This window comes from Miniopterus schreibersii, assembly GCF_964146895.1.
Source record: "Miniopterus schreibersii genome assembly, chromosome: X".
In the NCBI taxonomy this organism is placed as follows: Eukaryota; Metazoa; Chordata; class Mammalia; order Chiroptera; family Miniopteridae; genus Miniopterus; species Miniopterus schreibersii.
The window spans coordinates 88,864,183-88,891,637 of record NC_138104.1 but is presented as its reverse complement, the minus strand read 5'-3'; the positions used below and the strand labels follow the sequence as shown (position 1 = coordinate 88,891,637).

Genomic DNA, 27,455 nt, shown 5'->3' with positions numbered 1-27,455 from the left:
CTCTCTTCAAATTATGATAAGCTCTAGTCAAGCTTTAGGGTTTCTTTTAAGTGATGTTTCCAAACGAAAGACTGCGCTAAGTTTCCTGGCCTGAGGACTTCTGATGTCCCAGTTACAAAGTACAGTTGTGATGTGCTTTGGGCTTTAGCATAGTAGGGAAATCAGACGTGACTTTCAAGTGTTCCAAACATCTACCTTGACCAGCCTTGGAGACCAGTTAGCTGGAAATGCACTGTCACTTTTTCTGCATGCTTCATCGGAGGATGTTCCCAGGAATCTTCCAGAGACCCCTCCCTGTGAAGAGAAAGGAACTCTTTCCCTGCCTGACCTCACACAGTAGATCCTGCCGGTAGTTTGATAACAGCGTCAATGGTCTAAGAAAAGGCTTCTTTTAAAGGGTTCCCACGCACATGCTATGATTTCTGTATCATCAGAGCCAGCGAGGTGGCTTCTATTCCTGCCCTCGCTCTGACGGGCAAGGGGGCCTACAGCTCCCAGAGGCCAGGAGCCTGGCCCACAGATAACAGGCTGCGGGTGGGTCCACGGCTTTTGTTTGGGGCGCTTCCTGGTACATCACACCCAGCTCAGGGATCACCTACCTTCCCCTTAATCCCTTAATACTAGTACAGATTGCTTTGTGTCAGTGTATGTTTCTTTAAAAAAATAAGTCTGTTGAAGTACACAGTCAGCCACTTAAATCTTGCTTTTCTCCCTGGAATGCTGGCCATACTTGATCAAAATAAAAACCACTCCTCGTGACATAAATTCACTCTTGCTTATCTAAACTTGAAGAATGACGTTAGCTATGAACAAATACTACCCAATACCTGAACACTGTCGTGTTTCTCATCTGAAGAGCAGTTCGGGTAGGAGGAAGGGTTGGTAAAATGCAGCCTTCCAAAAGAAATCAGTTCCATGCTGGCTTGATAGCTATGATTAATATGTTCATTTTAAAGAACGTGTTAGTCTTTTCTCAGTAATGGCGATAATAGCAAAGAATTAACGGTCTTCGTAGAACCCAGGCCCCATTTCGCAGATAAATAGATCAAGGCACAGAGAAGTTGCAGCGGCCTGCTCAGTGGCTTAATTCTGACTAACCAGGAATAGAGCCCCAGTCCGATGTCTCGTGTCCATTCTCCAGCGCCATGTCTCTTCTTGTCATTTTAGGGCTACTTCTAATATCTGTCTCTGAGCCCCTCATGTAGTTGAAACACTGGCTTTGTCTTGTCTGCCCCACATGCTCTGGCATGTCGCCATTCACGCTCGTTCCTATTGCAGTTATGTGAGTAGAGCCACCCATTTGCGGGTATTCATCATTCTTTTTTACATTTTTATTAGAAAGCTGGGGCCTTGGAAGGTGTGCCAATATCTGGGGTAAGTCTCCCCACCTGACCTCTCCCTGCTGCCTCCCCGCCCTCACCCCTTCCACGGGAAGGCTTTCCTTCTAGATCTCAATCAACCTGCCCCTTTTCAAACCCTGGGAAAGACGTAAGAGCAGCAAAATCGGCGCATTTTCTTTCTTACGTGGGTTGAGAATCTTTTGAAGAAGTTAATTCTGACACTCCCTTCACATACCTATCATCTCATGGGGTATTAACAAATAAGAAACTGGCCAAATGGAGGCAATGCAAAAAACATAGACCAATTCATTCCTTGATAAATAGAAAAGGAAAATGAAGTCCTATGGCTCGTCTCAAAAGGAAATTAGTAATATTGTCTCAGTGTTCTTTATTGTCATTTACACTTCCAGTGTTTGGGGGACCAGTCTGCGGCATTGGTGGGACAAATGTGCTTCCGAGATGGACAAGCCAAAAATACGTGAGTTTAAGAAACAGGCCTAAAAACCAATGGTGCTTTGTTTTTCCCTTAGGTGCTTTGAATGAGGAAAAGCTTTTGATGTTCATCCGGGCTGAAAATCAATAGCTTAAGAGTTCCAATAGGAATATACACATTTTTTCCACTTGCTTTTCTTTAGCTCCTTCAAATAAAATACACTATGCCACATGGAAACACATTGGTGAGGCTTGTGAAAACCTTCATTTATAAAATTCAATACCTTTTCCAATCCAGAAACTAAATTTTGGTTTACAGTATCCATGCCTTTTTTGGGGTGGTCGGCAGGGGAGGGCTGAACAGAGGGGAGGAAGAGCCATGTTTTAAACTACAATTTTCGACATATTGTTCCTGCCCTAGACTTTCTCACTATAACTAGAAAGTCATATTTTTGTGGACCTTTCAATGCTATTCTCCTGGCACTGCATTCTCTCCATTACATGGAGTTTCCCCTTTGACAAGATGCAGAAGGAATGATAAAAGTCGAGATTTGGTGCATTTTTCTCCTAATCTCATCTCCTTACTAACACGCGTAGAGTCTTAACAAGCCCCACATCTAAGAGTACTAAGATTACTCCCACTTCAGGGTGAAAAAAACATGCTCAGGGAGGTTAAGCTAGTAAGTGACAGAAGCAATCTTTGCACCCAGATCCATCTGCTTTGACTTAGCCAGACTCTTGCACTTTTATAGTCCCCAGTGTGATAAAGATTTCCATAGGCCTGGCAAGAGACTATCTACATTTTATTGTTCTTTTCTTGAGAATTTCCTAAATCTTTCGTCAGTGTTTAACTTCGGTGATTAAGTTCTTCTGTGGAATGCCTAACATTTTAGAGTACATGTTCTTGTAGTCTGGCAGGGTCAGCAGTCCTCCTACGAGAGTATGAGAGGTTTTTTTTGCGGGGGGGAGGAGAGGGGGTAATAAAAATTGTTTGCAGGTCATGGTATCCTGAGGTTGCCATGAACAAGAGAGCTTGAGTCAGCATGGATCTGGAAACATGCTCTTTGAATTCTGGCTTCCAGGCAGCTTAATAAGGCAAATGATAGAAAGCTGGGCTCTTCCCCCCTCCTTCTTTCCTCTTTGGCAGGAACACTAATGCTAGTCTATGAGATGCTAACCCCATTTGTCAAGTACTTAACACGGTACCCAATAAAATTGCCTGGGGTTCCTCTTTCTGCTTAAGCATTATCAGCAAGCCCTGAAATGATGGATTGAGGTAAGGGAGGGCTCGTGGCGTAGGTCTGCAGCTCGGAGGAGGGGGCAGCAAATTAGAAGGTCTTTGGCCCTCGTCCTGAGGGGAAGAGCACAAATAGGCAGTTAATCATATTATAAATGGGAACTTCGGGTGCCTTAAGAAACTTTAGGGTACAGCTGTTAGGTTCCAAAGGGAGGGAAGAAAAATCACAAAAGACTATTAGTAACAAGGTGCTCTGAGGAATGAGCGGTATTGGCGAGTGCGCAGAGCACTGAACAGAGATGCAGGTGGGGAAACGGAGGCTTTGTTGAGAGACTCTAGAGAACACTTGGGGAGAAAGTGGTAGGAAAGAAGGCCAGGATCATGGCGTGAAGCCCTAGATTTCAGACTGAGGAGTTTTCTTCTTTTTCTTTTTTCTAACGAGAACAAACCCATTTTATTTAGTTAGTTTTCAGTAAGTTTAAGGCCAGCGTTACACAGATTCTGTGTCCAGTGGCCTTAGCAGGAGGGTTGCTTGGGAATTTGGCAGGAACCATGCCACTGTTTCCATGCGCACAAGTTACCTTTCCCCAGGTGACTCTGGGTTTGTCCGGTTTGCCACCAGAAGTCACTGTGTTGTCCTTGGCTTTGTGCACATGAGCACATCTCTTGCCCAGACAGCATTCATTTTCGTCTCGAGCATAATCACCCTCAGTTTTAAGATCTGTGTGCTCCTTCTGGTTCCAGAGACCCTGCTTATAACCAGCAAACGTGGCCTTGGGCCACAGCCTTGCAGACATAGTTGTCCTTATAGAGGTCCTGTCCCCAGCAGCCTCCACAGGCTCCGAGATGGCAGAAAGAGCCTGAGGACTTCTTTTCTTGATAGGCAGTGGGACACTTCTGAAGGTTTGTGAGCTGGTGTTCAGAGATGACTGGGGCTGTTTGTTTAATCATAGAGCAGTCCTAGGTCAAAGTGAGGAGAGGCTAGAGGCAAAGAGGCCATGGGGAGGCTACGACAGTGTGCTCATAATGAGATCAGGGACCAAGAAGGATGGGGCCCTGGCCGGGTGGCTCAGTTGGAGCATCCTCCCATCCACCAGAAGGCTGTGGGTTTGGTTCCCTTTGGGGCACAGAGAGGAAGGCTGCCGGTGGATGTCCTTGGCACTGCAGAAGCAGAAGATACAGGAGCCTAGGTATGGAGTCTACTCACCTGCACCCACTGGTTAGGCTTAGCCAAAATAAGGAACGGGTTCAAGTAGAAGAATTTCTGTTTGGGAAATGTTTGTGATACCGGTAGGCTATATATTGCACATATTTGTAAATGTGGAATGAGTTTAGTATAAAAGTAGAAATTTTGAATTTCCCCTATTTAGAAGTCATGTTTTGGAAGCAATAGGAATAGATGAAATTACCAAGAAAAAAAAAAGTATATATACAGGTAGAGGGGATATTTAGGAGAAGTAAGAAACACAGAGATAGAGAATTCAGGAAAATAGAATGTGGAAATCCAGGGTAGAGAGATTTAAGAGGGAGACTTGGTCAGCAGTGCAAAAGACTAAAAAGGTCGTGGAGGCTGAGAATGAGAACAGATTGTTGTACATAGAAATTAGGTCTTCAGCGGGACCTCCAACAATGAAGCTTTTAGAATGCTTGAGATGAAAGCCAGGTTGCAAATGGTCAAATATGTGTTGTGGGTAGGTAAAAAAAAAATAGAGACAAGAAGACAGAACGTGCTTTGTAAAAATCAACCATCCAGAATGGTGAGTGAAGTAGGTAGTTTGTTAGGTTAACAGGATCATACCAAGTTTGGAGAATTTTGTTTGTGTTTTTAGTCACAGCAAGACCAGAGAAGGCTCTGAACAGAGAACAGATGGAGGCTGTAAAACTAAAGGGAGATAAGTGATGAGCAGAACAAACTCTTAAGAATTTGGAGAGATTTGGACTGAGAATTTAGTTAATCTCTCTGAAACTCAGCGGGGAGCCAGTGACAGCTCAGAATTCTGTGGAAAGCCCATCTCTGTTCTTAGGTGGAGGAACAGATTATGGGTGACTCTAATTTTTCTTTTAGTTTTTCTGTATTTTTAATTTCTTTAGAATGCACATGGATCATTTGAACATTAATTTTGCTTTTAAGAAAAAGAACCTAAGGTAGGTGCCTCCTCTCCCCAGAGACACTAATAAATGAGGCTTTTACCCCTTCACAGCTTCGGCCAGGGCCACCCCCCTCCCACTGCACCGTCTTCAGCACACTTCTCTCTGAAGGACAGCAAGCAACCTTTACCTTCAGAGAGGTTAGGAAAGCCAGACATCTTTCTGTGATGTTTGAGGAAGGAGAGGCAGACCATATAAATGCTGAAGGCACCAGATCCGTTGGATGAGTGGGAAGAAAGTAATAAAATTTATGAGAAAAACAGTTGCCTGTGTACTGCCTTGAAAGCTGTGGCCTCACTGTAGCAGGGGAGTCTGTTCATACATTGCTAATGCTCATTAATTACTTAGTAAGTATACTAACTTAAGGACTCACTTTGACTAAGTGCCTCGAGCCTTCGCATCAGCTTTGTGCTTTGGAACAAAGTTCACATGAACTTTGTGCACCACAGTTCACATGAGTGATGTTTATATGAGTGCTAAATTGATACAGGTTAGTTCTTTTAAAAGTGTGAAACAAATCATTAACTTCCATTTTATGAATATTTACTGAAACGTATAACTTCAAATATATAGCCTTTTCGGCGTTGCAGAAGTAAAAAGGTATAAGTAATTTAGGTGTTTTACTTTGTAAATATATTATTACCTGTACCTAATGTTATTTGACTGGTGTCTTTTTAAACTTGTATTCATTAATCCCGTGCTCCCCCAGTGTGTCAGCTGTACATCAAGCAGGCCGAGAATATATTTGGGTGAGAAGAGATAGAATGTATTGGGCTAATTCTTATTTAAAACCGGTACCTGGAAAAATGTTGATCGGAAAAAATTGCCCTCAGTTTCTGTTTGCTCCACGAGACAGAGGCGCAGCGGATGGGGTCTGCTGACAGGGTGCTGACTGCCAGTAGCTTCATGAGGGCCCTCTGCCCTCCCCTAGCCTGAGTGCTGTCCCTTCTCCCACCTGCGGGATGTCACAGAGCATAGCAGCGGGGCTCATGGGGAGGGAATCCTGACCTCAGGCAGGGCAGCTTGTGGAAAGCCAAAGGTGACAATCACAGCCAACTCGGTTGAAAAGTGTTTCCCTGTGACCCTTATTGGTATCATTTTGGGCTGCTTATCTGCCTGGCACAAGTCAGAACTACTCACGTCCACATGCCAGGCTTGTTGCAGAGTCCGAAGTTTATGCTGATAAAGCTGCCACAGAATAAATTCCCTTCTTCCATGGAAACTGTCACATTCCGGCCCTGACTCGCCCAGCGCTGTGACAGTGCCCAGCCCTGCCGAGGGGACAGGAAAGCTAGGCCTGAAGTAGCTTTGCCCTCTGTGCCACTCTCGTCCCCATGGTCCAGCTCCACTTTCCCACACCCTGGACTTGGCCTTCCCTTTGTGCCAGGAGAGAGTGGCGTCTCTGCTTGTGACTGTTCTAGTGACAGAGCTAAGCTGGTGCCCCACTGGTGAATGGCTCGTGGTCACAGTGCTTCGGTTCACATGAATGAGCAGCAACATCACTGTAGCTAAAGGTAGATTGGTTTTAATTCAGTGATATTTTATAAAAACAGCCCTGAGCTATGACTGGCTAAGCACTGGGTACCTTACCTGCACTTTTCCATTAAGATTGCCCTAAGCACATTTTCTTCTAGGCTGATCTTTAAAACATGACTCCAAAAGGAGTATGGGACATTGGTTAGCTTTTAGAACTTTTCTAAAATTTTAATCTAATAACTTTTACTGTACTAAGTTAAGTGTCAGTTTAAGTAATTCGTATTATTAATGTTTCACCACTTTTAATAAAATCGTCATGCTGTTTATTCTCCCTCCGTTATAGGTATGGAACAGGCTGCTTCTTACTATGTAATACAGGCCGGAAGGTGGGTCTTTTCAAATCAAAAGATTGGTTCCCTGGCTGGTGTGGCTCAATGGTTAGAGCGTCGGCCTGCGCACAGGAGGGTTTGGTTCCTGGTCAAGGGCACGTACCTGGGTTGCAGGTCCCGTCCCCTCCCCCAGGTGGGGCACATGAGGGAGGCAATTGATGTGTCTCTCTCACATCAGTGTTTCTCTCTCTCCCTCTCTCTCTCTCTCTCTCTCTCTCTCTTTTCCCCCTTCCCTCCATTCCACTCTCTAAAATCAGTGGGAAAAAATATCCTCACTCCTTGGGTGAAGACAAAAAAAAAAAAAAAAATTGGTGAAAGTCTTCTTTAACTTCATATAAATGATGCTTTAGCATAATTTGCTATTAAGTTGCTCTTATTTAATCTTTATCGGGGGCTAATTAAGAGCTCAATGATGTCACGAAACTTGAATGGTTCTTACACCATTCTACATTCTTTGCATTTTATAGGTTTTAATTGTGCTGGAGAGATATGTAAACTAGGGCCTTGTTAGATTTTTTTTCTTTTACCTTGTTAGATTTTTTTTTTTAATATGTCTTTATTGATTTCAGAGAGAGGAAGGGAGAGAGAAAGAAACATCAATGATGAGTCATTGATGGGCTGCCTCCCGCACGCCCCCTGCTGGGGATGGAGCCCGAAACCCGGGCCTGTGCCCTGACCAGGGATCGAACCCCGATCTCCTGGATCCTAGGTCCATGCGGGCGACCTTGTTAGATTCTTAATGCAAATGTAATTTGGAACAAGGGATGAACTCCTTGTACTGTTTAAGTGTATTGTTCCTAATACTGGTAATTTTGACTAAGGTTGATTTTTAAAATTGTTATACTTATTGAATTATTTTGCACCTAGGTTATTTTAGCTTTAAATAATGAGCTATCTTTTTTATTTTCCTGACTACTGAAGTCTTTTTCTCTTTCCTATAGTGTGTATTTTCTGAGCATGGCCTTCTGACCACAGTGGCTTACAAGCTCGGCAGAGACAAACCCGTGTATTATGCACTGGAAGTAAGTACTTCCCAATCAATATGGAAAATATGACAAACATTCAAAACTAAGAAAATCACAGCGTTTTCTAACACCTGTTCTGGCAAATCATAATATATAGGACTGAAAAACCTCAGTTTTCTTCTTGACATTTGGTTGAGTGGAAGGAGCCTGGGACTGAGCTGGGGGTCAGGGGTCCCAGAAAACCTTGAGTATATTGGTTCCTCAGTTCTTTTACCAATTAATTGTGGGACCTTAACCACATTGCTATTATCTAGCTGCTTCACAAAGTAAAGTTTTTCTATTTCTAACGTATAATGAGGCATTGATTTGCTCTAATATCTCTTTCAGCTTGAAAATTCTGTTTTTATGACCACAGTACCCCAGTGTTCCAAAGAGAAACAGTGGGCACAGAAAGGCAGAGCAGCTCTCTTCATGTGTCTCTTCATCAAAATAGTGTGTGTTACATTTTGATGTGGGAGATGAAGTGAGATTTAGGCCATATTTCGCCGAAATCATTTGTTTTAAACTGTTTGTAAATTCCTATAGGAATATGTCAGCCTAAGTCTATAGAGCATGGTAAGTTTGCATTAAAAACCTTAGAAACATTTACTTCAAAAGTCAAAGAAGCAGTACTCTTGGTAAAATCAGATACATTTCTTAAAAGCATTTCTTTACAATGAATTTTAAATGGCTCCCTTGTAATATACAAATATAGGGTATGATCTGAAAACTTATTGAGTCTTGTTTCCTGGAGTACCTAATAATTTTCTCAGAAGTGTTAGATTTGCTTTTAGTTAAAACATTTTATTAGTTAGTAAGCGTAGAGCATAAGGATCTTTAGTTTATTTCAGTTATTTCTTGCCCTCTCCCTTATAAGCACTGTAACCTCTGCCCCAACCCCTTTTCTATGGATAATAGGAGCATTTGTGAAACACTTGGTCTGTGTATTAAAGGTGTCCTAATACTTCTCGGAACTTAAACTCTTACAGGCTCTCTCCCTCTGTCGCCGCCCCCCCCCACCCCATAGAAAGGACTTGGTACAGCAATAGGCACTCAGATATGTGGTATCTATAACAATAATAGGAAGCTGCTCTTTTTTCCTTGTATGGGAGACAACCAGTCATTTGGAATTACAGCTGCCTTAGGCCTGGAAAGGGTCTGAGGGATACAGGTTACCTGGCCTTAGCTTCCCTCCCAAAATGAAAAGCCTTCTCTTCTATCCTTTGTCTATATCCTTCTGACTTCGGTCATTTGCCAGTGTCTTCCAGAAGAAAATAGAATATTCCATATGCAGCCTGGCGTGTGCTCTCTAGAGTGATTTGGGCGTAAACGCTGCTTCGGCTGCTCTAGCCTGAGAGTTCATTCATTTAGCCTGATAACCTCATCGCATCATTGGCTCCAGGAGCTCATGTTAAAATATCTAGCGCTTTTTCCAAATGAATCATTGTCAAGCCAAGTCTACTCCATTCTGTGTTTGCACCGATCTTTTGTTCCTCTAAATAAAGTTCTTTTTTTTTTTCCTGTTACCTTCCGCGATAGTGATTTCAGCCTATGCCAATGCAGACTGAATTCTTTTTCTATTTTGCTACTCTTCCAGTTTTGTCTCATCTGGAGACTTAACAAGCATATGCTTTCTGATTTTGTTTCAATTCATATAACTTTGTTTAGATTCATAACATTTTTAAAAGCAGGCAGGGACACTAGATTCTATGACAACAGGCTTTGCTTCCCCCTGCTCCCCCCTTGTTTTACACACGAGGAATGTGAGAGTAGACAAGTGAAATTGGAGTCACTTGGCCAAAGAAACTTTTGACAGCTAGTAAGTAGCTGATCCAGGAGGCAAATATCCAAGTTATTGGTCTTCAGAGTCTAGATGCCTAGACCACCCCACTGGATAGTCAGGACTCTACTCTCCCAAGTCCAGTACTTTTTGTCTGTTTGGTTTTTAATTTTTTATTTATTGAGAGAGGAAGGGGAGGAGAGATTTATTGTTCCACTTATTTATTCATTCACTGGTTGGCTTCTTGTATGTGCCCTGACCAGAGATTGAACCCGCAACCTTGGTGTATTGGGACAACGGTCTAACCAACTGAGCTGCTTGGCCAGGGCCCAAGTCCAGTGTTCTTTTCGCGGCATCTCTCATGTCACTTCCTTAAACTGCTAACCTAGCAACTCACCCACACCACACACACATGTTAACAATAGTATACGATTTTTTCTTTCCCATATTTTTCTAATTTTTTTAAAGTAACAAACAATTTTTTAAAATTAAACCAAACCACAAACAGAAAGCAGGAAATAAAGTTAGATTGTTAAAACATTTTCTCAGTAAGTTCCTGCTACTTGCACTTGGTCACAGTGCTTCCTTTTTTCTGTAAGTGCTTACAAAGCATATATTCAACACTCGTTTCTTTTTCTTTTTTAAAATATGTCTTTATTGATTTCAGAGAGAGGAAGGGAGAGGGAGAGAGAGAGAAACATCAATGATGAGAGTCATTGATCGGCTGCCTCCCGCACGCCCCCTGCTGGGGATGGAGCCCCCAACCCGGGCCTGTGCCCTGAGCGGGAATCGAACCCTAATCACCTGGATCCTAGGTCGATGCTCAACCGCTGAGCCACGCCCGGCCGGGCAGCACTCATTTCTTTAATTTGACAGATTATTGTTAGGCTTGGCAATCTGCGGTATTAAAATTTTACTTTCTACGCCTTTTAAAAACTGAAACTAGAGCTATCCATCTTAGTTTTTATTCTTCCTCTGCTGATTTGGAAGCAAGAAATGCATTTCTAATTTTTTTGTTGTTGTTTTGGGTGTTTTTTTTTTCTTTTGTAGTGCCTTTCCATTTTTAAGGTATTATTTAATTACACATTTTCTTAAGAGTGTTTATAGTTTACTGTTTTTAACTACCCAGCCAAGATGAGGACCTTGAATGTTTAGTTTTTCATTTCCCCTTTTTCTTAAACATGCAATAACTAGTACTATTTTCAGTCGATAGTAAATCGTATTTATAAGAGTCTGTGGTGGCAAATCTCTCTGGGACGAGTAAAAAAAATCTTTGATTAACCATTGTTTTTGTTTTTTTTAAACCATTTTTAAAATTTTCCTATTAGTTGACATACAGTATTATCTTAGTTGCCATTTTTGATGCTGATGAGACCTCTGCTGCTCTGTTCTAACTGTGGGTCCTTTGTAGATAATCTTGTTTGTCGTCTGGGAGTTAACATTCTCTCCTTATCGTTGATGTTCTATAGTTTTACTAGGATGTGCCTGGGTTTGGATTTATTTTTACTTATCCTGTTAGGACTTGGATACAAGTCTGTCTTCAATTCTGGAAAAGTCTCAGCAATTATCTCTTCCAATATTGCTTCTCTACCATTGTTGCCATTGTCTTCTGAAATTGCTATTGTGTGGATATTGCAACCTTTCCCCCCACCCTCCCTGTCTCTTAACTGCCCTTTTTAATCTCTATTTCTCTATGTTATAATCCTGGTGAGTTTCTCTGTATCTACCTTACTTTTCCAAATTCTCTCTTTAAAACAAATAAAACAGAAAAAAACCTTTTTTATTGTGAAATATGAGACATACAGAAAAATGCATCGTGTACAGCTTAACCAATTATTATCAAGAGAAGACCCTTGTAACCTCACCCAGGGCCAGGAAACAGAGCACTGTCAACACACAGAAACCCCTTATGTGCTGCTCTGGATCACATGCTCCTCCCTCCCCCTAAGGCAACCACTGCCCTGATTTTTACTATAAGCATTTCCTTACTTTTTTTTTTTTTTAATTTAAATCATTTTTTATTTTTCAATTACAGTTGACATACAATATTATATTAGTTTCAGGTGTACGCCCCAGTGATTTGACATTATATAACTTAATAGGTAATCATCCCAATAAATGTCGTACCCATTTGACACCATATATAGTTATTAAAATATTTCCTTACTTTTCTTTATAGTGATAACAGTTACATGTGCAACCCTAAGCACTAGAGTTTAGTTTTGCATGTTTTCAGTACACTATATATTAAAAATGTAAGAAAAAGAAAAGTGAGAGATTGAGTCATACAGTATGTATACTTTGATCTGGTGTGTTTCTCTTAACATTGTATTTGTGAGATTCATCCATGCTGTTAAATATAGCTATTATTTCATTCTTTTTTATTAGCGTATGAAAATACCACCAGCAGTGTACAGGAACATTAATTTACTCACCGTCTCTCTTTTCTACAGTTTGCCTCATCTATCGCTTTTTTTTTTCATTTCACTCACTAATTTCCTTTGTAGGATTTTTAATTGGTTATTTCTATTTCTCTTTCGACTCCTGATTTCATGATTTTTTTTCTTTTAATGGAAATCATGATTTCATTTCTCTCTCTGATGACTTTTAGCACACACTCATTCTCAAGTCTTTGTCGGACTGGGCTGAATTCTGCTCGAGCCGCCAGGTTTTGCCGGCTGATGGTTTAACAGATTGCGGCCTGTGTGTTGGGGTTGTCACCCTGCCTCTTCCATGGGAGCAGCAGCCTTAGGCCGCAAGGAGCCGGTCTGGGCTGCGAGCCTCCGTCCGCTGGTGGGACAGTGCCACCTAGGCCCGGCTTCAAGCACCGAGGCCCATCCTGTCCCTTGTTCCATCCAAAACGTTCTGGATCCCTTTTCCTCCAGAGGCCACTGCTCCTGCCCCGCGACACATACAGAGCCCGGCATGCTGGGCCTGCCACTCCTGCTCCATCCAGCGTTTCTGGTTTTGACTCAGCATGTGCTATTCCACTTTTCTCTTTTTTCCATTTTTCCTGTAATCCGCTGTGTTTAGAACAGAGAGGATTTTTTTTTTTTAAAGTGCAAACTCACCACCTCCGTTGATGTGAACATCGACTTCTTTTTCATCGCCAAAATAATCTTTCATTTCCCCCTGCGCCCTGGCATGTGACCCATCTAGACCAGACATGGTGACGTCTCTAGGTTCCCCTTTTCATTCTCAGTGAACAGGAATTGGGTCACATGATCCTTCGCTCGCTCTAAGGCTTAAAACTCATTTCACTGCTGAAATGTTTCCCACTCTTTCTAGTTGAGATTTTTTTTCTGAGCGCTGGAAGAGACTGACATGAAATAGAGTGGCTGGTTGGTTCTGCTTTCCTTCTGCCATCTATTAATAGTGCACTGTCTTCCCGAAGTTGGGTTTTTTTCTTTCCTTGTTCATCTTTTTCTAAATGTTATTTCACAAAACAGAATCCCTTGGGGGCCTTTAATAGGATTAGGAACTTGAGGTTATTTAGGACTTGAGACTTCTGTATTCTGTTGCTAGGATACTGTACCCTGAGGCCAGGGTACTTGTCTTTCTTTTCCTCCACTCCATCTCAGCCAGCTGACATGCAGTAAACACTCAATAAATATTGTTTACACACCATCCTATGTTATGCCACTGTGTCTATTTAAATGAGCTTCAAAGAGGGTTCCCTGTATCCCCCCACCTTGGTTTATTTAAATGTCCTTTCTCCCATCTCTTCTTTTGTTTGATTTATGACTATAGTGTTAAGATTTTCTTTTTAGAGTTTTTCATCCCTCTCAAGCCAGGCTTATACCTAAAATAGGAGTATTAGTTAACTACTGCTATATAACAACATTACCACAAGTGTCAGTGGCTTAAAACCATGCCCATTTATTTATTATCCCACAGTTCCCATGGGCACAGCCTCGCTGGGCCCTCTGCTCAGGCAGCGGTCAAGGTGTTGCCGCGGATGCAGTCTCCTGTTTAGCTCCATCCTGTTCCACATTCACGCAGCTTTCTGGCTGAACTGAGTTCCTTGTGGTGGTAGGACTGAGGACTTCAGTTCCCTGCTTGCTGTCAGCCGTAGCCCGCCCTCCGTTTCCAGAGGCCACCTGCAGTCCCTTTTCACCTGAAGACTGCTAACATGGCCCTTTGCGTCCTCAAAGCCAGCAAGGGAGGGACAGAGTCCAGAAGACAGGTGTGCTAATGAGCAACGTAAACACACGCATCCCCTCGCCTTTGACTAGTGCTCTTGGTTAGAAGCACATCAGAGGTCCCACCATGTTCAAGGGGCACGGATCGCGCAAGGGTATGAACACCAGGAGGCAGGGATTCTGGGGGTCACCTTAGTTCAGAATCTGTCTGTTGCCTGGCTGGACTTGACTCAGCAGTTGAGCATTGAACTAGGATCCAGGAGATGGGGGTTCGATTCCCGGTCAGGGCACATGCCCAGGTTGTGGGCTCCATCCCCAGCAGGGGGTGTGCGGGGGGCAGCCGATCAATGACTCTCATCATTGATGTTTCTCTCTCTCTCCCTCTCCCTTCCTCTCTCTGAAATCAATAAAGATAGATTTAAAAATAAAGGTGTACAATTCAATGGTCTGAGTATATTCAAAGTCATGCAACCATCACCACAGTCCTAAGCAGACACTAATTTACTCTTTTGCTCTACGGATTTGCTTATTCTGGCTATTTCATATAAATGGAGTCATACAATACATGGTCTTTTGTGACTGGCTTTTTTTTCTTCCCATGTTCTCAGGGTTCATCTGTGTTGTAGAACTTCATTCCTTTTCGTGGCCAAATATCCCATTGTGTGGGTACACTACATTTTATGTATCCATTCATCAGTCAGTGGAAACTTTTTAACATTTAAAAACTTAATGAAGCTACTATTTACATTCAGTAAAAACCTTCCCAAATGTTCTCATATTGGGCCTCCTAGCAGTTTGTTCAAGTAGGTGTTGCTATCGCCACCACCTTTTTATAGGTGAAGAAGTAGAGGCTCAGAAAGCCTGACCAGTGTGTCTAAGATCACAGCCTTGAAGAACCAGAACTCACACTCAGACCTGGTTCATCTGACTTCGAGTCACACGCTTCCTCCCTTATTGCCACAGCTGCCTCGCCCATCCCTTGGTGACACTGCTGCGCAGAATAATTACTTCGTAGTTATCGTCTTTGCTAACTTTTCTGTTGTTGTTTCTTGATTTAACCTACTGTTGTTAGATACAGGAAATGGACTTGAAAAGAACTTTTAATGCGACCTCTCTCAATAACTTTGCGGATAAGATGGGAATGTGTTCCAGGTGCTAATATACCTCAGTAGCCTAGCAACAGATAGAACAGTTGTACAAGCAGCAAACTGCTCAACACGTTGATGTCCACCTGTGGGGACAGGTCCAGGGGTGCGCTGGAGGGTTCTCTTTTCCATGTCTCATGAAGGACTTCTATAAGAACCTAGATTAAACTATGCTTGTGTTAGAAGACCTAGGGCATGATATTTGTAGAAGTCCCAAAGCTGAAATTTTTCAATTCTAGCCATCTGGTAGTGCCACACGCGGAGACTGCACAGGAAAAGTTTTCATAGTGATAACATATACTTCTCTTGGCTTCCTTTTTTCCATAGGGCTCTGTGGCTATAGCCGGTGCTGTTATCCGCTGGCTAAGAGACAATCTGGGAATTATAAACAGCTCAGATGAAATTGGTGAGTATGTTCTAATGAAAGGTTCTCATCTAAATAATGAAAATTTTTAGTATTTTACCTTCGCAATCCGTTAGTTACTTGTGCTTTTGCCCCATGTGCAACATTAAATTCTATGGATCCCTATTACGAGTTTGATTTATACATAAAAGACTAGTTTGTGAAGATTTATAAAACAGCGAATTGACATATTTAGTGGTGGTTATTAATAAACTGGCAAGGTAGGGCATAAAAATTACCCAAGTGTAAAATTGAACACCAAAGATTGCCAGAACCTGCAGGGGATGTAGTCCAGTTAAATTTATCTGATGAGAAAGAGCTTTAACTCTTGGATTAGAGTGAGCATTACAACTCCAGCACCTATAATTTAGGTATTAATGTGGCTATTTTCCATTTATGGATCATTATTTTGAGCTCACCTACCCACTCTTTCATCTACTTGTTTAATTTTGCCTACTGTCTAATCACATTTCTGATTAGAGATGCACTGGAGGCCACTTCATATTTTAGTCGGCAACATTAAAAATAGTGGAAATGAGCTAAAGTACCTTAACGAAACTAATCCAGTTCTTTTATTTGAGGGACTGGGTTACATTTTAGTGGTGGTATTCAGTGTGGGGTGATTTATTTTGGTTGTTCCTAGCATACTGCTATAATTAGGAACATTTTATTGTACTAATGAGTAGGAAACCAAAAGCCCTGTCCTAAGATTTTTTAAATAGACATGTTTATTGACTAAAGTAAGTGGGATATATAGAATGATTTTTAGTTTTGTTTTTCTTTTTCACTGTCAGAAAAGCTTGCTAAAGAAGTAGGTACTTCTTATGGCTGCTATTTCGTCCCAGCGTTCTCAGGGTTATATGCACCTTACTGGGAGCCCAGTGCAAGAGGGTAAGAATTAAAAATAAGGTATGCTTTCGTGGGTCTAATAATTTACAAGTCAGTACTTTCCTGTCTATTGTCAAGTGATTCTAAAGTATTGAGGAAACCTTTTCTATTTGGAGAGTATAGTTTCATATCCTTTTATCTCCAAGAAGTTACAAATCATCTGACAATAAGCCCCTACTATGTCCACATTCATATTAGTGTTTTATCTTTTATCTTCAAGGCATCTGCAAAGGGACATCATCGAGATCGATGCTGATTTGGTTTTATATTTTTGTCATCTATTCAGATGGATCTTGAACTTTTTCATATGTGGATGCAGGATTGTGGACCACAAGGACTTTCTAAACTACTTAACGTTTATGTCTAGTTTTTCGGTGTTTTTTTTTTTTTTTTAGTTTTTTTTTTTTTTTAGTTTTTTTGTTTCTATTTTCCCCCCTGAACATTTCTATCTACCAAATTGAACCTTTCTATATTCAGGGCATTTCAGATTGATGACTTGTTTCTTATCACTCTCATCACTCTAACCTCAAAAATCCTTGAATTTTTAGGATCATCTGTGGGCTCACTCAGTTCACCAATAAATGCCATATTGCTTTTGCTGCATTAGAAGCTGTTTGTTTCCAAACCCGAGAGGTAATAAATATGGACTTGCTTTCTTACACTTCACCTGCTTTTATCATTCTTAAACAAATTACATGAGTGTCAGAAATTTATTGACTGCTTAATACATCTATTAAATACTTAATCGAAAACTAAACCTGCCTAAACACTAATCTGAGAAGTGTAAGGGTTTGTTCTTTTTCCAGCTGGCATTACCTTCTGAGTTCCTGTCATCTGCCAGGCACTGGGCACTTTATGGTTGGGGACATGCTGAGTGGGACACGTCAGGCAAAGGGAATCGCACCAACAGGCCTTGGGGCGGGAAACCCGAGTATAAAACACACTTGTTCGGTTTCACCGGACCTTTTGGCTAGAAGTATGAGGACCGAGGTGTTAGGGGACAAAAAGCTGGTTGTGAGCAGGCCCAGGAGCGCTTAGAGGACCTGTGTGAGGAGTGTAAACTTCATCCTGTAGGCTTTGGGAAGCCCTTGAGCATTCCTTTCGTAGATCACCGCTCCCGGGGAACGTTACTGTGAAGTAGTTTATGTTCACTGCGTTGGCTTATTTAAGATCCTGGATGCCATGAACCGCGACTGTGGGATTCCGCTGAGCCACCTGCAGGTGGATGGAGGAATGACCAACAACAAGATCCTCATGCAGCTGCAGGCGGACATTCTGTACATCCCCGTGGGTGAGTGGGCCTTCGCCCGCCCCTCCGGCACTGTTTCCTGCGGGAGCACTGGGTGTCGGGCGTGTGTTAAAGCATAGACACAGAGGCAGGTACGGAGGTCTGCCCTGACTGATGTCGCTCTGTCCTCAGTGAAGCCCTCCATGCCGGAGACGACCGCCCTGGGGGCTGCCATGGCAGCAGGGGCCGCAGAAGGAGTTGGCGTCTGGAGCCTGGAGCCCGAGGACCTGTCAGCCGTCACGATGGAGCGCTTTGAACCCCAGATCAATGCTGAGGGTACGTTTGAAAAATGAAACTTTTTATTTATTTGTGGTGTGAGCCCGTGATTTAAAAGATAGCATTTCTCTTCATTACTTATACACATATCCAGCCGTGTCTAAATAGGAGGCATGGGGCTGTATTAGCAGGTGGGCATTGAAAACTGCTGCGTTCTAGAACTAGGAGGCGTTTGGTGAGGCCCCGAGACTCCGTGAGACTCCCCTCTCAGGCTTCCTTTATGTCGAGGTTGGCACTCTCACCCCACTCATTCTTATGTGTTCTGGGAGGTGTTATTTTTAATTCAGGGACCTTATAATTGACCATAGAGACCCTTGAGTCCATTGACCATGTGCCAGACACTGTGCTAGGTACTGGGGAAGGGAAAATGAAACTTTTCATGGTATAGTGTGAACACAACCTCGGCGAGAGAGAGCTTGCCTTTCTGTTTATAAGTTAAGGGACTCGGGACAATAGCAAATGCTACTGTTTCAGGTTTGGCTACTAAGCATGTTGGGCTACTCTGGATGAGTGTGGATGAGAGAAATTGTTCCTTATTTTAAAAGAAACAAACTTCTAGGATCACATTTTTACTGCTCACGTGTTACAGTCCTTTTGTGTAGGATAACACTGCCACACTATCAGTTCTAGCTTGTTTGAATAGCTTTTAAAGAATTTTTTTAAATGTGTTTTTATTAATTTTAGGGGGGGGAGAGAAACATCAATGATGAGAGTCATTGACCGGCTGCCTCCTGCACGCCCCCTGCTGGGGATCGAGCCCGCAACCCGGGCCTGTGCCCTGACCGGGAATCGAACCGCGATCTCCTGGATCCTAGGTCGATGCTCAACCGCTGAGCCACACCTGACAGGCTGAATAGCCATTTTTAAAAGGGAGAAGGGAGACATATCAGTGACCCACCCCTAATGTCTACACAGGATTGTCTTTGGTGCCAATGGACAAGTTTTAGGACATGATTAGCTGGACTAAGGGATAGTCTGGTAAATTTGAAGCACAGCAGGGCTAGCCTGACAAAAGCAGCAACAGTTTAAATAAATGAGTATTAAATATTCACTTTTCAACAAACTAAACTAAGGTCCAAGCTCTGACTGACACCTTTATTATAATAGTATAGTGCTAAAAAAAAAAAAAAAATAGTGCTGCATCTCTTAAGTTGAAGCAAATTTGAGTACAAAAATAAGGTTTTATGTGCACTGAATTTGGTTTTCTAACTTTAAAAACCTATGCATAAAAATAGCATGAAAGTGAATTTTGAGCTATTGGGAAATAAGCTTCAACTGCATTTTTAATTTTCTGGAAGACTATGCCAGCGCTTCTTAATTTAATTCATTCTTTCCCATATACAAGAGAGTGGATTGTAATACTAATGACTTTAAAGTCAGACAGTATGCCATGTACCTTGATGCAGAAATGTGTTTCAAAAGTTAATAGTCTATCTGGAAATAATTTTTCACTTTTGCAATATTGGATCAAACATGAAGTTCAATTTTTTTTCATGTTCTGAAAAAAATCAACTTTTTAATAAGCAAATAATGTTCACAGCAAGTATATGGTCTTGAGATGCTAATCCCACTCCGAAATCAAGGAAGTTTTATGCAAAAAGTTAAGGATCACTGTCTCCTGAGAAGTATCTTTGAGGTTTTTAAGGCTCTGGCCCAGAGTTGATCAGTTATGTCAATTGTCCTTCCATTCACCAGCCCCTCTCTCTCCCGACAACACACAAATGCACACACACAGGAATCAGCCACTAGATGTAGATAGTTCTTAGAGCAAATGTTTGTTTAGAGCTGACTACAGGCCAGAAACTGTCATTATGTGGGAATATAGAGATGAAAAAAGACCAGTCCTTGCCCTCCAGGAGACTCAAGGATACTGGGAGAGGCAGACAAACCATGAAGAGTCAGTGTAGACGCTGATCTGAGGTGTGTGTGAGGTGCTGTGGGAGTCGGATGAGGGCCAGCAGTGGGCCAGTGGAAAGCTTTCTGAATCGAGTGACATTTGAGCAGTGCCTCGCAGGAGCTGCAGGCTCGGGGTGCTGTGAGAAGGCTGGGGAGCTCGAAAGAAGGGCAGCTTCATGCATGTTGCCTATCAGGGGTGCAGGGTATGTGTAGACGCGCCCGTGCCCATTTCTGTCTAGTCCTCTTAGTGTGGGCTTCCGCCTAAAGAAATCCTGTCTGGCAGGAATGCAATTTGAACCCTGTGAGAAATCAATGCTTGTTAAATCCTTTGGCTGGACCAAAAATAATTCTAGTCTTTCCACATTATAGCATACCCCTCCCTGTATCCCAAACAACACCCCGCCCCCCCCCCAAAAAAAAAAAAGAGAAATCAGATGAAATGAGATTCCCCTTTCTCATTTGTCACCACTTGCTTGCAAAGGGCCTGGGCTGAGCAGGCGGCCTGTGTCCCATTCTCCTGTCACCCTGCAGATCGTGCTGGATTTCCCCCCAGCCTCCAAACAGGCTTGTCCCCCAGCCACTGGCCGTCACCAGCAACCACACTGGCTCAACCCTGAGCCCTGGTAAAGCCCCACATCACATCATGTGTAACAATTTGTCAAGAGTGAACCTAAGTACGGTGCTTCGAACAGCTCAGGAACCTGCCTTTCATGTGTGTGTGTTGCCTGCCTTCTGTTTCTAGAAAGCGAAATTCGTTATTCTACCTGGAAGAAAGCGGTGATGAAGTCAATGGGTTGGGTTACAACCGAGTCTTCGGGAAGTGGTAACTATGTTTTTATCGTCACTGCCACTGTCTTTGTATGTTAAGTAGCTTATTTAAGTATCTGCCCATTTCTACTTAGCAAAGCTGCTCTGAAGGAAAGCATTGCCATATATCCAGTTTCTAACAGTTTAAAAACACTTTAAAGTTCTAAACATGAGTTGTAAATTGTCAGGTTGATGTGCATACATCCTGCCATGTCGTTCCTTATTAGTTTATTCGATTGATTGCTTAGTTTTCTAAAAGTAAAATTATTTCTAGTTTCTTCTTTTGTCTAGTTTCTTCTTAATGAAAAAAAATAATCAACTGCAGCCTTTGTTGTTTTCTTCTCTCTTAATGTCTTACTTTACTTTTTGGGAGGCCGTCTTCATGACCTGAACCAACCAAAAGCTATATTGATTTCGGAATATATTTCACAACTTCCTAAGCTGATTCCAGGTTCTTAGCAAGTGTATATTATGGGAATTCATTGGACTCAGAGAGGAAGAAAGGTACCAAACATAGTAAATTAGAAGTGTCATAATAAGTAAGGAAATGCTCTTGGAAGAAAACAGGACTGTTTTTTCTAATCTTTTAGGTAGGATAGTATTCAGCTTAAGTAGATATTTAGTTAAAAAAGGCCTTAAGCTTCTTCAACATGCCTGTGCTATTTAAACAGGACTTTCATATAACATAATATTTTAATTATTTGCTCAATGCAAGATTTGGAACATAATGAATGGAACAATGACCAGTAATATATTGAAGCATAACCTGCCTTCCAATCCCAAAGTGGGGGCAGAACCACTTTCCCCCCCTCCAGAACCACTTTTATTTATTTCTTATCTTTTTATTTATTGATTCGAGAGAGAGACATCAATTTGTTGTTCTGCTTTCATTGGTTGATTCTTATATGTGCCCTGACTGGGGATCAAACCTGCAACCTTGGTGCTCTAAACAACTCGGCTACCCGGCCAGGGCCAGTTTTGATGTATCTGGCTTTTAGGAGAAGCTTCTGGAACCATCCACTACCACAGGTCACTGTGATCTGTATTTTTAGCCCGGGCTGTTCCTACTTGAAGCTTTTGTTTTTTCTCCTAAGTAAGCTTAATATCTTTTTTTTTTTTTTTTAATTTTCACCCAAGGATTTTTTTCCCCTTGCTTTTTCAGAGGGTGGAACGGGGGGGGGGGGCATCGATGTGAGAGAGACACACATGCCGACCAGGGCCCGGATCGAGCCTGCAACCGAGGTCCACGCCCTTGGCTGGAATCGAACCCACGACCCTTCAGCCTGCGGGCCAACCCTCTAACCACTGAGCCCAACCGGCCAGGGCACTATCTTTTTTTCTTTCAATCTTTTATTCTGAGACTCAGTCAGAAAGCATCAAGACAGCCATGTTCTCAGGCAATTTTTCAGAATGCAGATTAAAATACAACTTAGTTTTCAAATGAGAGTAATATGAACAGTCGGGTGCATTTCCTTATATACCAAATTCTATTTGAAAAAAGCAAACAAAACCAATAAGGGTTGAAATCTGTTTTCAGTACGTTAATATAATTTTTCTGATATCCAGAGGATCTATACTTTGAACTGGGGAGGGGTCCGGTTGCTTACTTTGTGTGTTTGGGGGGATAAAGCTAAAGTCAACGGCCTCCCAAAAAGCTCTCCATCGGCTTCCTCCGGCTTTGGCAGCGGAAGGCGGATGGCCCGTGTGCTTTATGTCCTTGGCTACCTGTGGCATGCTACCTGTATTGTTTGTTGATTGTCACAAGCCTTCAATATTGATTATATTTTTGATTGGAAGTAATAACTCTTTGCTAGCTTTTATGAATATACTATTTTTATAACTTGTTTTGCTATCATGTGATTCTTAACACAAATATTGTAATTATGTGTCTCTCTTTTGGTTTGCTTGACGGGAATTCCCTTCTACTTGGATGACCACAGGTGACCCTAGTATCTTCTGTAGTCTACCCTTGGGCTTTTTTATAATGAGTAGCATGGTAATGTTTATCGGAGCAAGGTACATCTCAGGTCAGTTACTCTTTCAATTAGACAATTTTATTAGTTAGCGTGAATGTATTTGTATATAACTCCGCAGGAAGTTTTCAGTGTTTTTTTCATTTTTCCTATGCTTAGGAACCTGGAAAATCCATTAAAGGTCTAATTAGCCTAATGACTCTTTTGTGGCAGTCAGAATTAAAGACTGTGGCTCTGCTCAACCTCTTATTTTTAGTAGACAATCTATCTGAGGGGCTGCATTCTGCTCTCAGCTACAGCCATGAGCCAAAGTGAAAGTCTACTGTTAATGCCACCTGCCAGGACTTTCAGAGTGGCAGGTGAAAAAGTATAATTTTGGACATTAATGAAATTGGCTTTCAAATGTACATAAGATGTTTTTCATACTACGAAAATTTGCTATGAATGGCTTAAGATTTTAATTCTGGTAAGAGTTTTGGCCAGAGTGTGTTAGCAGAGTTTCTACAAAATTCTAAAACTGGGGGAAATTTATAATCACTTTTGCTTTAGTTAAAAGAATACATTTTGTGAACTGAAGTTTTTAAAACTATTGCTTAAATAAATCGGGGTTGTATTAGAACTGAATTATTATTTTTGTACCTTAACTTCTACTGAATATTCTTATGAAAGTAAACTTGCTCAGCATGTGATGAAATACGTTGCATAACCTATATTAATATAAATATAATCATCATTTTGGAAGCTGTTCCTGATGATAGCTCAATTTTTCTTCAAATTGATTGGCTAAAATGGAAGTAACTTGTTCCATATGTTGCCAAGAGAGTGAAACATTTTAAAAATCTTCATGATTAGGGATAGTTAAATTCTTTCTCTTAATTAATTAGATGATGGCCTGGTTTTCAAATGTAAAATTTAAACTTTATTGATATGGGGGAAACGTGTGTGTAGAAATCTGACAGGCCTTAATTCAGCTTGCCATTTTCAGTTTAGTGCTGTATATAAATATGGACTGAAAATTATTTACATCAACAGGAAATTAGATTATCTTTTTATTAATGATAAAATATGGGTTACTTGCATGAAAATTTAAAACTAAGACTACCTTTTTCTGTATTCTCCGTATTTAGGGTGAATTTGTTAAAATCTTCTGCTTCCCTAATAACCACACTTTACGTTGGTATTAGTGCTTTACACCTTACAAAGCGCTTCTGTGTATGTAAATCTATAGCTAAGTAGCAGATGTCTGTTTTCTTGGAAGAGGCCAGATATTCCCCAGAAGAACTGGAATTTAAATTTGTAAAGAAATTTATATGCCGTTTTGGGGAAAGTTCTATTAGCTTTTCAGTATCCTCGGGTGTTTTTGGCTGCACAATGATCATCTGGAAAAGGAAAGGAAAGAACATTGCAGCTAAATGTTCCCATTGACTTTCTTTCCCACTCTCTGTTTCCCCTTTGCCACCAAGACAGGATGAAAACTGTGACATGCAGCCTGTCTCTAAGCCAAAAGATGCATTAAGTTTCCAAATTCCTAGGCTTCCAAAATGGGTATGGTTACCATCTTAGGTTCTCTGTTGGTACCATATGCTGAGATTTGAGAACAGTGGAAATTGTTTGCCTTGGTAAACAAATAGCAAAATTGTTACTATTTGCTAATTTTGGAACTGGCCATTATATTCGTTGCATTTTTAACCGTGAAGCAATGTTTAGAAACCATATGGAATTTCTAACTCTGTAAATGCTTAAATAGTCTTCATTGCTTTAACTCCTGAACTGCATGTATGTTGTTATTGACATATTTGGTTTTTGCCCCCCATTTTAGGTGTCCCATAAATAATACCAACTCACGGATTCCAGCAATGGGAGCTCTTTACCTAACAAGAGACTCCAGCGATTCTCTCTTAATCTGATGACACTATTAATAGACTCTGATTTTATTTATAAGCCACTTGCTGCATGACCCTCGAAGTAGACCTGTGGCTCGAAATAAAGAAAATGCAGCAGAAAGAATGCTATAGAAACATTTGGTGTGTTTTTTAACATCAACCGTAAGATTGGACCGGCCACCTTTGGAGCTGAGCCCTCCTTTGGCATCACTCCCGCCCCAGTTCCTCTAAGATCTAGGAAGAATCCAGGCCCTGTCCATTGGCAGCTTTCCTCCAGCACAGCCCCATGCTCATGGGCCAGGGTTTGATTCCCTGCACTACACACATGCGATCAAGGGGATTGCTAACCGCCTCAAAATGAGCAGGCCCCCAAAGTTCTCTTTCCTGATGAGGGAGACCACAGAATCTTCACTGAATGTTTAAATGGAATCCTCTACTAAATTCTTAAAATGAAAATTTCGTATTCTCATAGCTTAGATGTTTTTCTGGAAAGTATTTGCCAAAACCAAAATTCTTCAGACATTTTACACCGTCTCACTAATTACACTGAATTGCTGTCCGGATCTTCTAGGGAAGGACATTTTCCCCCCTTTCCCCCCATCTCTCCTTTTTAAATTTTTTACTTTATATGTATAACATACATGCCTATATATTTTATATACTGAGGGTAGCCCATTTATAAATTAAGGGTACATTTTACATGGCTTCACTAATTACACTGAATTTGTGTCCAGATCTTATAGAGAAGAACACTTTTTTTTCTTTTTATATTTCTTACTTTGTATGTATTACATACATGCCTATATATTTTATATGCTGAAGGTAGCCCATTTATAAATTAAGAGCACATTGTATTCATTAGGGTATAATGGGACTGGTCTTAAGCAGACCGCTATGTGTATAAGTATCTTGGGGAAGACGGCTGTATATGTTTTGGGGCAACAATTATACATATTATTTACCAGGAGAAATTTTTTCTTAAAGAGCCAACATTTGAAACTTAAAGTATGTGTCCTATGTCAATAAAAGAAAATATACTTTATTGTGACTTCAACTATATTTTTATACCTTACATTTTTATTTAAAATTTTGTGGAATACTACAGTAAGTGTTGTTTTGAAACACAAGGACTAGTCCCTATAAAGTTATTTTCCTTTGACATAATTTTAAACATATTTGGGATCCTTTTGAGAGGATGTCAAAAATGGTTAAAGATTAAGTAAAAAAACAACAACCTTAGGAATAAAGCCAAGATCACTTTCCATCCAAATATGTTATTAATTGCTGATAAGCAATTATAATTTCTATTTGGGATGACAGAATTACCTCTGCTTACTATCACAACTAAAAAAGGTTTACTATTAGAAATGCTTCCAGTGAAACCAAGAATTTCTCAAAATATTTAGTATTACGTGTGCCTAATCTAGCTTCTTGATGTCGATTTTAAGAGCATCTTAAAATTAATTGCTGTTTACTACAAACAATATATTGCCTCTTAATTATTTTATTCAATCAGTGCTGAAAATGGAAAAATATTTATATGTTAATATAAAAAGTTTTGTTTGGAGTTAATGCTAACTTGGATTTGCAGTTCTCATTGTGCTGTTTCTAAATTGTTGAATCTTCTGGGTTTTATTGATGCTGCTGCCACTTTAGTGACATAAATATTATAGAAAGGTACTGTGAAATTACTACTTTGTGGCAGGGTACTTTGCAACATAATTATGTCTCTACAAAGGTAGGGTAAGTTCATTGTAAAGAATTGTGAAAATCACTGTTCAAAAAATTCTAAGAATACATCAACTTTCTATCAATGGCAATATTTATAAATGTTTGAAATTGTACACATTGATATTTCATGATAAATGTACTTAAAATAAATCGACCCCTCATTCTTACTGGCATCGCTCATTTACAGACTATAACTTAGATCTAAGTTAAATTAAGAGAGATGTTTAGGAACCGGGAAGCTCGGCCGTTAGCACTTGATCGGGCACATTCTGAAGAATTTACTCGCCCAGAAAGTCGTTTCTGGAGTGTCGAGCACCTCAGTCGTTTTATTGCGAAAGGCTGCGCTGTCCTAGTTCAGCATCCAGGAGAGGCCCGGCGAGGGCAGCGCCGTCAGCGATAGGGCCTCGCCCGACTCCCCGAGGCCTCTGCTCTCATTCCCTTTTTCCTCTACCTGGCCGAGTTGGTGGAGTCAACAGCCAACACCTTAATCTTTTGCTCTCCAACTAATCGGTGAAATAAATGACGCATCTTTGCTTCTGTAATGATATCTTAGTGTGTTTCTTTGAAGTGCCCCAGGGCCCAGTTCTTTGGTTTATGGGTGTTTTATATCATGCAGGAATGAAGAATGCTAGCTGTTTCGGAGAAACCACCAGATGAGAGGTGTCACAGCAAGGAAACTAAAACGTTGACAGTAGAGGAGGTGGTACTTACCTCATAGTGTCTTCCTAATAGTAAAAAGAAGTACCAAAATTATTTTTACAGCTTTAATGAAGCATAACTGATATTTATAGGAAACTGCATATATTTCATGTGTGCAATTGGATGAGTTTGGACATATGCACACACCTAACATACCGTCAGTGCCATCAAGGTAATAAATACATCCAGCACCTCCAAAGCTTCCTGAGTCCCTTTGCTGTGTGTGTGGGGGGAGGGGGGTAAGAATGCTTAACCCCAGATCTACCCTCTTAAATTTTTAAGGGCGCAGCACCGTATTGTTACTGTGGGCGCTGTGTTGTTCAGGGATCGCCAGGATCTATTCACCCTGTATAACCAACCTTATACCCACTGAACAACCCAGCATGACGCATTCCGGGCCCATCCGTGTTAAAATGGTAGGATTTCCTTTTTCAAAGCTTAATACTACTCTGCCGTAGGCACGCACCACACTTTCTGCAGCCATTTAGTAAAAATCAGATCACTTCAGTCCTCGCCAG

The 27,455-nt window shown here is 41.2% G+C and overlaps 1 protein-coding gene across 9 annotated transcripts in view; it reads left to right on the top strand.

The window, feature by feature from the left end:
• Positions 1–26,784, top strand: part of GK (glycerol kinase) — a gene marked incomplete at its 3' end in the record, with an annotated part of 61,762 nt that extends 34,978 nt beyond the window's left edge. For 4 of the 9 annotated variants that reach the window (XM_081126653.1, XM_081126649.1, XM_081126652.1 and 1 more), the window contains 11 exons: positions 1,339–1,374; positions 1,751–1,818; positions 6,977–7,019; positions 7,964–8,044; positions 15,421–15,499; positions 16,291–16,387; positions 16,933–17,017; positions 17,555–17,675; positions 17,805–17,948; positions 20,587–20,667; positions 24,444–26,784. In XM_081126653.1, the coding sequence (XP_080982779.1) occupies positions 1,339–1,374; positions 1,751–1,818; positions 6,977–7,019; positions 7,964–8,044; positions 15,421–15,499; positions 16,291–16,387; positions 16,933–17,017; positions 17,555–17,675; positions 17,805–17,948; positions 20,587–20,667; positions 24,444–24,454 (846 nt within the window). Of the gene's footprint in view, positions 1–1,338; positions 1,375–1,750; positions 1,819–6,976; positions 7,020–7,963; positions 8,045–15,420; positions 15,500–16,290; positions 16,388–16,932; positions 17,018–17,554; positions 17,676–17,804; positions 17,949–20,586; positions 20,668–22,591; positions 22,717–24,443 lie in introns of those variants that run through there. The other 5 variants (XM_081126646.1, XM_081126650.1, XM_081126648.1 and 2 more) reach the window with 5 other exon arrangements.
• Positions 26,785–27,455: the final 671 nt, after the last annotated feature.